The 12,078-nt window shown below is 38.6% G+C and overlaps 1 protein-coding gene across 6 annotated transcripts in view; it reads right to left on the bottom strand.

Annotated features, from left to right (window-relative positions):
• Positions 1–12,078, bottom strand: part of LOC128695050 (ral GTPase-activating protein subunit beta) — a 78,056-nt gene that overhangs the window by 53,674 nt on the left and 12,304 nt on the right. For all 6 annotated transcript variants that reach the window (XM_070091291.1, XM_070091294.1, XM_070091296.1 and 3 more), the window contains 9 exons: positions 11,862–11,986; positions 10,790–10,876; positions 9,506–9,682; positions 8,652–8,744; positions 7,777–7,905; positions 7,476–7,656; positions 4,601–4,757; positions 3,578–3,805; positions 2,391–2,526 (listed from right to left, as the gene is read on the bottom strand). In XM_070091291.1, coding sequence (XP_069947392.1) covers positions 2,391–2,526; positions 3,578–3,805; positions 4,601–4,757; positions 7,476–7,656; positions 7,777–7,905; positions 8,652–8,744; positions 9,506–9,682; positions 10,790–10,876; positions 11,862–11,986 — 1,313 coding nt within the window. The remainder of the gene's footprint in view (positions 1–2,390; positions 2,527–3,577; positions 3,806–4,600; positions 4,758–7,475; positions 7,657–7,776; positions 7,906–8,651; positions 8,745–9,505; positions 9,683–10,789; positions 10,877–11,861; positions 11,987–12,078) is intronic.

Raw genomic sequence — 12,078 nt, 5'->3', positions numbered from 1 at the left:
AGAAATTTTAATGAAAATAAGAAAAAATTTTGGAGTGAGTTAAACAAATTAAGAAAGCCTAGGAAAAGTATGGATTTGTCAGTTAAAAACAGAGTAGGGGAGTTAGTAGACGGGGAGATGGAGGTATTAGGTAGATGGCGAGAATATTTTGAGGAACTTTTAATTGTTAAGGAAGAAAGAGAGGCAGTAATTTCATGCACTGGTCAGGGAGGTATACCATCTTTTAGGAGTGAAGATGAGCCGAATGTAAGTGTGGGGGAGGTACGTGAGGCATTACGTAGAATGAAAGGGGGTAAAGCAGCTGGAACTGATGGGATCATGACAGAAATGTTAAAAGCAGGGGGGAATATAGTGTTGGAGTGGTTGGTACTTTTGTTTAATAAATGTATGAAAGAGGGAAAGGTACCTAGGGATTGGCGGAGAGCATGTATAGTCCCTTTATATAAAGGGAAAGGGGACAAAAGAGAATGTAAAAATTATAGAGGAATAAGTTTACTGAGTATACCAGGAAAAGTGTACGGTAGGGTTATAACTGAAAGAATTAGAGGTAAGACAGAATGTAGGATTGCGGATGAGCAAGGAGGTTTCAGAGTGGGTAGGGGATGTGTAGATCAAGTGTTTACATTGAAGCATATATGTGAACAGTATTTAGATAAAGGTAGGGAAGTTTTTATTGCATTTATGGATTTAGAAAAGGCATATGATAGAGTGGATAGAGGAGCAATGTGGCAGATGTTGCAAGTATATGGAATAGGTGGTAAGTTATTAAATGCTGTAAAGAGTTTTTATGAGGATAGTGAGGCTCAGGTTAGGGTGTGTAGAAGAGAGGGAGACTACTTCCCGGTAAAAGTAGGTCTTAGACAGGGACGTGTAATGTCACCATGGTTGTTTAATATATTTATAGATGGGGTTGTAAAGTAAGTAAATGCTAGGGTGTTCGGGAGAGAGGTGGGATTAAATTTTGGGGAATCAAATTCAAAATGGGAATTAACACAGTTACTTTTTGCTGATGACACTGTGCTTATAGGAGATTCTAAAGAAAAATTGCAAAGGTTAGTGGATGAGTTTGGGAATGTGTGTAAAGGTAGAAAGTTGAAAGTGAACATAGAAATGAGTAAGGTGATGAGGGTATCAAATGATTTAGATAAAGAAAAACTGGATATCAAATTGAGGAGGAAGAGTATGGAAGAAGTGTATGTTTTCAGATACTTGGGAGTTGACGTGTCGGCAGATGGATTTATGAAGGATGAGGTTAATCATAGAATTGATGAGGGAAAAAAGGTGAGTGGTGTGTTGAGGTATATGTGGAGTCAAAAAACGTTATCTATGGAGGCAAAGAAGGGAATGTATGAAAGTATAGTAGTACCAACACTCTTATATGGGTGTGAAGCTTGGGTGGTAAATGCAGCAGCGAGGAGACGGTTGGAGGCAGTGTCCTGTTTAAGGGCAATGTGTGGTGTAAATATTATGCAGAAAATTCGGAGTGTGGAAATTAGGAAAAGGTGTGGAGTTAATAAAAGTATTAGTCAGAGGGCAGAAGAAGGGTTGTTGAGGTGGTTTGGTCATTTAGAGAGAATGGATCACAGTAGAATGACATGGAAAGCATATAAATCTATAGGGGAAGGAAGGCGGGGTAGGGGTCATCCTCAAAAGGGTTGGAGAGAGGGGGTAAAGGAGGTTTTGTGGGCAAGGGGCTTGGACTTCCAGCAAGCGTGCCTGAGCGTGTTAGATAGGAGTGAATGGAGACGAATGGTACTTGGGACCTGACGATCTGTTGGAGTGTGAGCAGGGTAATATTTAGTGAAGGGATTCAGGGAAACCAGTTATTTTCATATAGTCGGACTTGAGTCCTGGAAATGGGAAGTACAATGCCTGCACTTTAAAGGAGGGGTTTGGGATATTGGCAGTTTGGGGGATATGTTGTGTATCTTTATATGTGTATGCTTCTAAACTGTTGTATTCTGAGCACCTCTGCAAAAACAGTGATAATGTGCGAGTGTGGTGAAAGTGTTGAATGATGATGAAAGTATTTTCTTTTTGGGAATTTTCTTTCTTTTTTGGGTCACCCTGCCTCGGTGAGAGACGGCCGACTTGTTGAAAAAAAAAATATATATATATATATATGCTTGTATATGCATGTGTAGTGTGACCTAAGTGTACCTAAGATTTTTACAAGTAGAAAATGCTACAAAACTGTCAAAAAGTAGAGTAACAGATTTAAGAAAAAATATACTGAAAGTCACACTCATGGACAGGTAAGAAACAATACAATCTAGTAGGTACTTTAAAAAACAAATTAAAACAAAGCCTGTCGTGAGCAAAGTCTTCCCGGCCTACTTGTAAAACCCTTTTAACATATACACATCACTTAAGTCATGAATACAGTTTACCTAGAAGCATTTGGGTATTTGCTGGATCAGTCTCCACTTGGAGAGCATTTGTCAGAAGGTTGACAAGCTGGGGACGAAGGTGGGATAGGGACAATCTTTCACCACTGTTACTGCCAACTTCTTTTACTTGTAAACCCTAAGAAAATACATTTTCATTAGCAATACAGTACAATAAAGAAGCTTAGACAGTTTTAGATACACAAAAAGTACCCACAATCAACAAACTTCCTGAAAAACCAAAGATTCAAATGGACCAAAAACAAATACAATACTCTTTCTTACAATGCAACATCACAGTGCTATTTTGTTGCAATGCAACTGATAAAGTGCACCAAGAATTTTGATAGCCTAAGATAATACATGTACACATGGTAAAGCATGAAAAAATAAGTCAACATACTAAATTTTGGTACTACCTGCTGTAGACTTCAGTGGAATCAAGTTATGTACAAAAACTGTTCTACATGCTGTGGAATTATTCCCTTATCACACAAGATCGATCTAAGGATCAATATGTATATATGACATGTACAATAAATGCATATGTAAAATGTGATATGTGAATATTATGTATGGATGTACAGACCTCAAAATGTACAAATTAGAAGACTGAATGGGTTACCAAACGTATAATTGAGAGGAATAAGGAGAGGCTGGTGAGGCATTTAGAGAGGCTGGAGCAGGACAGGATGACCACGAGGGTATACAACTCTGGGATGGAAGAAAGGAGGGGTAGGAGTCATTCTAGAAGGGATTAGAGGGAGGGGTAAAAGAGGTTTAGTGTGTTAGGGCTTGAGAGTCCAGCATGCTTGTGGGAGCATGCTAGATTGCAGTGATTGGAATTGGGTGGTTTTCTTGGTTTGACATGCTATTCCATGACATTATTACTTTAAACTGCATATAGGTAATTACATATGCAGAATCAGACACACAAAAGGAGGACAGAAGAACATAAGAAAGGAGGAACACTGCAGGAGGCCTGTTGGCCCATACTAGGCAGGTCCTTTACAATTCATCCCACTAACAAAACATTTGCCCAACCCAATTTTCAATGCTACCCAAGAAATAAGCTCTGATGTGAAAGTCCCACTCAAATCCAACCCCTCCCACTCATGGTAAGTTTGAACTGGGCTTCAATTCAAGCCACAAAGCAGCAATGACTCAAACTAAATTTACATATTATTCACCTGAAAGTGAAGAGGCAATGGAAGGATGGAGAGCAAGACATGGGTGGCTGCTCGACGCAAGAGTGTCACTGGAAGGTGGGAAGGAGCAGTGAGCTCTCCTTCTGGCAGTACACACTCCAACACTCCCAAAACACTGGGCACCAAGCTGATCACACCCTGCAGGTCCAAGCGGAATAAATCCACGCCATTCATCAGGATACTTGCTGCAGTTTCACTACATATTCCAGTCTGCAATAAATTATAATAAAAGTAATTTTATGTAAACAACAAGAGACATGAGACAGAAGAATGAAAAAAAGATAAAGTGCAAAAGTAAAAAATGGAGAGAAAATGCACACATTATTGCAGGAGTGAAAGTCAATATGACATGAACAGCAAGAATTTGTGTAAGAAAAGGACGAAGTGTAAAATTAAAAGGGAGAAAAAAGAAAGAAAAAAAGAGAGTGGAACAGGACAACAGCACTTAAACTAACTGTTGTGGAGCCCTTAATTATGCCTCTAACAATATATGAGACTTCTTCTTTCAACAAACCAGCCGTATCCCACCGAAGCAGGGTGGCCCAAAAAGAAAAACAAAAGCTTCTATTTTTAACTTTAGTAATGTATACAGGAGAAGGGGTTACTAGCCCACTTGCTCCTGGCATGTTAGTCGCCTCTTAAGACACGCATGGATTACGGAGGAAGAATTCTGTTCCACTTCCCCATGGAGATAAGAGGAAATAAACAAGAACAAGAACTAGTAAGAAAATAGAAGAAAACCCAGAGGGGTGTGTATACATATGCTTGTACATGTATGTGTAGTGTGACCTAAGTGTAAGTAGAAGGAGCAAGATGTTTATGAGACAGAAAAAAGACACCAGCAATCCTACCATCATGTAAAACAATTACAGGCTTTCGTTTTACACTCACTTGGCAAGATGGCAGTACTTCCATGAGCGGTTGCTGTCTACCAACCTACTACCTAGGTATATGAGACTTGTCCATTTTAATTAAAAAACATCACAGTCCCAACAGACAACTTACCCTGATACTATGACGGCTGGACGAGCCCTGACTGGCGTCATGATGGGGAGCAGGGACAGAAGGATCACTCTGACGCAGACCTTGGTGCAGAGCGATGTAGAATCGAGCTAAGTATACCGGCAAAATTTCTTCACCAGTTTTTTTAGAACAAAATATCCTGTGAAAAATACATTTATAATAAGCAAGAAATTAATAGAAATTTTAGTAATGTATAAGTATTATATATTTAACACTAAGACATATACAGTACCTATACACCTACCATCCGACTTACGACCGAGTTCGGTTCCGAGAAAGCAGTCGTAAGTCGAACTTTACTACTGAATATCAACAAAACATTTTTGTAATGACTTTATTTTATTGTTTTATTTTGGTATTTCATGTTTTACTTTACTTTTTATGTTGTTAGTACTGTATTTTATACTGTAAGGTTTAGGATAAACACTGTGTACAACACAAATAGCTGTTTATTTCCCAGAAATTTGGCATAAAAAACACGGTCGTAAGTCGAGTGGTCTTAAGTCGAGCAAGTCATAAGTCGGATGATAGGTGTATTTGTATTAGGAATACTGCACACAAGTTCAAATTAGCAAATACTATAAGCCCGGTGGCCTGGCGGGTGGCCCGGTGGCCTGGTGGCTAAAGCTCCCGCTTCACACACGGAGGGCCCGGGTTCGATTCCCGGCGGGTGGAAACATTTCGACACGTTTCCTTACACCTGTTGTCCTGTTCACCTAGCAGCAAATAGGTACCTGGGTGTTAGTCGACTGGTGTGGGTCGCATCCTGGGGGACAAGATTAAGGACCCCAATGGAAATAAGTTAGACAGTCCTCGATGACGCACTGACTTTCTTGGGTTATCCTGGGTGGCTAACCCTCCGGGGTTAAAAATCCGAACGAAATCTTATTCTTATTCTTATTCTAAATAATGAGCTGACACTAGTGAGGAAAAGAAAAGAAAAAAGGAGATGTGGGAAAGTGGGAAAGGACAGGAGATAAGGAAGATGAAAGATATGGAAAGGATGGGGCAGATGTGAGACAGAGGACAGAAGGGCAGAAGGGGGAAAGTGAGAGGGAGGATAGACTGGAGGGAGATGAGTGACAATGAGGATAGAGGCAGGAGGGAAAGTGAGAGGGATAAAAAAAAAGGGAGGGGAAGAGTGAAAGGGCAGATAAAAAGGGGAAAGAGTGACAGAGTGAATAAGAGGAATTGAAATTCTTCCAGAATTCAGATAATTCTGATCAATTAAAATCCAAAAACCTGAAAACTTCAATCCTTCAAATTTTGCAAAACACATTTTGTATTCTGTATGAATACTGCAGTACCTGAATACAGTACATACAAGTTGAATGAGCTAGATCAACAAGTAGTAGATCTAGACGCCATATTTTTTTTTTTCAACAAGTCGGCCATCTCCCACCGAGGCAGGGTGACCCAAAAAGAAAAAAAATCCCCAAAAAGGAAATACTTTCATCATTTAACACTTTCACCTCACTCACACATAATCACTGTCTTTGAAGAGGTGCCCAGATACAACAGTTTAGAAGCATATATAACATACCTCCTCCAAACTGCCAATATCCCAAAGCCCCTCCTTTAAAGTGCAGGCAATGTACTTCCCATTTCCAGTACATACTCAAGTCCGGGTATATAATAATAAATGGGTTCCCTGAATTCCTCCACTAAAAATTACCCTGCTCACACTCCAACATCTTGTCAGGTCCCAAAAACCATTCGTCTCCATTCACTCCTATCTAATATGCTCACACATGCTTGCTGGAAGTCAAAGCCCCTCGCCCACGAAACCTCCTTTACCCCCTCCCTTCAACCTTTTCGAGGACGGCTCCTACCCCGCCTTCCTTCCCCTACAGATTTATATGCTTTCCATGTTATTCTACTTTGATCCTTTCTCACTAAATGACCAAACCACCTCAACAACCTCTCTTCAGCCCTCTGACTAATACTTTTATTAACTCCACACCTCCTAATTTCCAATATTTACACCACACATTGCCCTTAGACAGGACATCTCCACTGCCTCCAACCACCTCCTTGCTGCATCATTTACAACAAAGCTTCACATCCATATAGGAGAGTTGGTAAAACTTTACTTTCATACATTCCCTTCTTTGCCTCCACAGATTATGTTTTTTTTTTGTCTCCACATATACCTCAATGCACCACTCACCCTTTTTCCTTCATCAATTCTATGGTGAACCTCATCCTTCATAAACTCATCCGCTGACACGTCAACTCCCAAATATCTGAAAACATTCACTTCTTCCATACTCCCTCTCTCCAATGTGATATCAAATCTTTCTTTATCTAAATCATTTAATACCTTCAACACCTTACTCTTTTCTGTGTTCACTTTCAACTTTCTACCTTTACACACCCTCCATATATAAATATATAAATTCAAAAGTAAATATGATAAAGGCGAAGAAGCTAAAAACAAACTACAGTAGTGACAAAGTTTAGTGGCAGGGCCAGGAGCTGTAGGATCAGTTAAGTGAATGTAGCTTAGTGAACACTCGCACACACAAAAGTTTACGTAATTAAACCATACACAGATACTCCTTGCTTTACAATGGTTTGACTTACAATATTCTGACTTTAGATGAATGGCTCAAACTTGACAGTACTGTACATTTATTAATAGCATGGATATATGGATAAACTTGATATTAAGTTAGTTACAGTAATTATTTGTTTATTTACTTATTTAGTGATAGTAGTCATTTACTTATTTATTTATCATATCATATATTCATATTTAACTTACGATATTTTCAACTTACGATGGGTTCATCAGAATATAAGCCCATCGTAAGTCGAGGAGCACACCTGTATAGGAAAAGGTTCCTTAGCATACCTGCAGAGTGCGCCAAGTGCCTCAGCTCTTCCACTCTGGAAGTGTTGAGGAGTAAGATTGGCAAGACGATCAGCATGAGACTCTCCTGGCACCGATGAATCACTTAACTTTCTACTCTCACCAACAAAAACAGAAACTGGTCTACGTGACCCAGAACTGGCAGTCCCACTTACATCTGATTCTGTAAGCCATATGATCAATTTAGTTGAAAAAATCTAAATATTGTATGGCATTCATTCATTCATCTGATGGTTCAATATTAAGCAAAAATTCTGTTAAAATGAGAAGAGTCATTACATACTGTGCTGTGGTCCTGGGCTAGCTTGTAAATTGCAGTTAATAAGAGCTGCCTCAAATAGCCAGGGACCAAAAAGATGCAAAATACTATTACATTTGGGTCTTCCACTTGCCAAAAATCGAGAGGTATCATCTGTAAAACAACATAACGAGTATTTGAAACTTTAATTCAAGATTTCCCAAATACATGATAGTAAAATGATCCCAATAAAAAATGACACCTTGATATATATATATGCTACTTATAAAAGCCATTAGCCTTTTTCAGCTATTCAGAAGATAAACTTCTGTTATCTATAAGAATATAAGACTGGCTGTAGCTGGCATGCATTTCAGTGTTACAAAACATTCACTGCTCAGTATTTGTTACCATTAGCAAAATCATTAGTTTAAAGATGTAAAAGAGAATGGAGAAAACCTTACCTGAAGCATCAGCTTAAGTAGTAAATATAAAAATTCTGTAGTAAAGAATTTTTACTTCATATTACTTTATACATATGCAAATAGGCAAGAGTGTGAGGAGAGTTCTGTATTTTATCCACCAAATTACCATGTAGGAATTAAACTTACACAAATACAAATTAAAGGACACAATTTATCTCATCCTAGCCATGATCATTTATATATCAATTGGTTAAGTAGTTCTATAAATAACCTTTGGATATAAGTGTCAAGAAAACCAAAACAGTATTAATAAATTTATCTGCTAATCCCAAGCATAAAAATGCAGAAGGTTTATGTTACTGCTGATAAACCTCAGCAAAAACACCCCAAATAACAGAAAAAAATCCCACACTCATTTACCAAGCACATGTTCATCCTCTGATATTGGTGCACCCCAGCCTGACCATAGCATTATTAGAGATCATCAGTACTTACCACCTTTACAATCTGAAGACAAAGACAGCGTAGATGAAGGGGAGATTTGGCGACCTTTATGACTAAGGTTATCTAACGATGTATTGGGAACGCCTGCAACAGAGAGATGCATTTCATCACCTTACCTTGTGATTTCCTATACAATACAGTATATTATTTAATATCTACTTCATTTATAGTGGTGACGTTATAAATCTTGCTGAGGTCATGAAAGGCGAGTGTCATTGCAAATGAGGCGAGAAATATAACAGGTTTTTCCCCCAGGGCCATAATATAGAAAGCATGCTGATATGATATAGTCACATATACAGACACTTATGTGTTACACCAAGTCATTATATTATACAATGACCACATAAGTAAGGGATATGTTTGCTTATTACAACACAGGTGCTAAGTAATAAGGTGACAATGTAAGAAAAGAATAAAATTAGTGAATCTCAATGATAGCAGTACAAAAGCTGAATATTAGGAGATACGCACTAATTGTAGTTTAACTGAAATAATGTGCTACATAAGAATAGTGGGAAAATGATATTCCTGACCAACACAGGAGAAAATTATAAGATTTTTTTTTTAACATACCAGCCATCTCCCACCAATGTATGGGTGACCTAATGAGAGCAAAATAATTCACCATCACTCATCCAACTGCTGTCTTGCCAAAAGCACACCTACATCACAGTTCAGACAGCCCTCTGAACTACATCATCCTCACCCATCCTGCACACTGCAGAAACTGTACTTCCAACCTCCAAGACCCAAGTCTGGCTAACTGGTTTCCCTATATCCCTTCATAAATCATGCTCACACAAACATGTTTGATGTCCAAGCCATCGGCAATTGTGTATTACCTAAGAAAGCATCTACTAATCCTGAGACTCCTTTCATGGCAGAGAGAAAAATTGAGGGCAACATCTGGAGACAAGGATGTTGGCTGGGCTCAATAACCAGTGCTGATGAAATTGCATACTTGAGGAAAGCTGGTGTTTTGCTGATGACAGTATGCCGACTCAGATCCACTGGGTTTCCTGGAACAGACACACATGTGGGATTTAATTTTTCAAGGTTTCCAAAATATGTATAAAATGTAATGTTTTATTTTTAAACATCAGTCATTTCCCAGCAAGGCAGACTGATGAAAAGATGAAAATAAAAGCACCATTTCAAAGAGTTTTTAATATGTATGGCAGGAGTTACATTCCTGAAAACAAGTGCAAAATAAAACTGCATGAAAGTGTAAATAACACAGTGGAAAAAGAGGTTATATTCTATATATCTCAAAATTAACCCATCAAAAAATGTTTACTACTGTACTAGGCCAAAACTGTATACAGCACTATGATTTACCTCACAATTTAGTAGGCATCACTTGTGAAGATTCTATAAAGGATGGTTGATGTTAACTTACAGAGCTGGGATGGAAGACTGGACTTGGTCAACTTGGAGTGGTCAAGTATTCAGCAATGCATCTCTGCTCTGTGATATGCAGTTTGCTGTGGCTTAAAACTTTCAAACCAGTCAGCACTAAATTTACAATCTTGTGAAGGCTCTCTTTCCCACCTAAACATGGTTTCACAGAGACTGGGTTTTGAGTCTTATAATTTAAGCCTGACACTGATAGTTATTCATAAGTATGATCAAGTTCCTGGTTCATGCTACTGATTACATAAGGTTGCAGGTGATGTTGCATGAACTCTTCAAGCACATACAATTGCAACTATCATGATTTTTTTGGCTAACAAGGTGGTAAGCTTAAAACCAATCTTTCACTGAGGATACATAGCTTTGCCCTGGACCCATAACAAGAAATCATCTACCTACAGTCATACCGATCTAATCACCTATTTGAGTTTGTAGAGGTGAGCTAGAGATTTTAGTCCTACCTCTACTGAACAATTAACTTTTCTAAAATCTGTGATTTTGCCTTCTCAGTGCCCTTGCACTCATGTATTTCTCTTTGGTCTTCAGTTGCCTCCTACACAGTATTGAGTAATGGTGGTAGGATTCCTGTAAGACTAAGTCATTCGTGGAACCTGACCACAGAATTATGAAATTCTACATTCTGTAAAGGGTTTCATAAACCACTGTATTAATATAGGAAAGGAGTCTGAAACACAAACAGACAAGAGACTTACCAATGATATGCAAGATGCGGTACCAAACTTGTGCAATGCAGTCACGGCTCATATTTGTAGGAATAATGTTAAGGTCATCCTCAGCAGCTGCAATGTTTCAGTAGGTTAGCTTACAGTACAATTCTGAGATTTAATTGTTTAAAAGATTCACACAAGATAAAACTATGTATTTATATACTGCGGAAAAAGACACTTGTGCACAGATCAGGACATTTATTAGGGTTAATGTTTTGCTACAAGTGACCTCTTCACTAGGACTGAAGAAATCTTTCTTCTAATAAATGTCCTGAACTACGTGCCTTTTCCACATCTTGTTGGTATCACCACACCATTTTCCATTTATATATTGTACACTATTTAATGATGTTCTTTTCTTCTTTTTTCAACAAACTGGCAATATCCCACCGAGGCAGGGTGGCCCAAAAAGAAAAACAAAAGTTTCTCTTTTTAAATTTAGTAATTTATACAGGAGAAGGGGTTACTAGCCCCGTGCTCCTGGCATTTTAGTCGCCTCTTACAACATGCACGGCTTACGGAGGAAGAATTCTGTTCCACTTCCCCATGGAGATAAGAGGAAATAAACAAGAACAACTAGAAAGAAAATAGCAGAAAACCCAGAGGGGTGTGAGTATATATATGCTTGTACAGTGGACCCCCGCATAACGATTACCTCCAAATGCGACCAATTATGTAAGTGTATTTATGTAAGTGCGTTTGTACGTGTATGTTTGGGGGTCTGAAAGGAATAATCTACTTCACAATATTCCTTATGGGAATAAATTCGGTCAGTACTGGCACCTGAACATACTTATGGAGTGAAAAAATATCGTTAACCGGGGGTCCACTGTACATGTATGTGTAGTGTGACCTAAGTGTAGTAGAAGTAGCAAGACGTATCTGAAATCTTGCATGTTTATGAGACAGAAAAAAAAGGACTTGGCAGGACGGTAGTACCTCCCTGGGTGGTTGCTGTCTACCAACCTACTACCTAGGATTTAGTAATGTTATCAAGATCATACACATATAACAAGTGAGTACTACTACCCAAACAGTTTCAAAATATAATTCTTACATATTATGATTTCAGGAAAGGTGGGTCCATACATGAAACCAATAAGTTTACGAGTCAATGCAAAGTTGATCCTGTTCCACTGGTCAATGAGCCCAACACGATGACGCCATCGTTGACAACTCTCCCTGGAAAATATGTTGGAATTATAAATAATAATCCTCAGTACATGGACACACATAAGCACATTCATGGAAGTACAGTGGACCCCCGCTTAACG

The sequence above is a fragment of the Cherax quadricarinatus genome, chromosome 35, assembly GCF_038502225.1.
Source record: "Cherax quadricarinatus isolate ZL_2023a chromosome 35, ASM3850222v1, whole genome shotgun sequence".
NCBI classification, from domain to species: Eukaryota; Metazoa; Arthropoda; class Malacostraca; order Decapoda; family Parastacidae; genus Cherax; species Cherax quadricarinatus.
The sequence above is the reverse complement of the archived record's forward strand: the minus strand, read 5'-3'. Positions and strand labels throughout refer to the sequence as shown.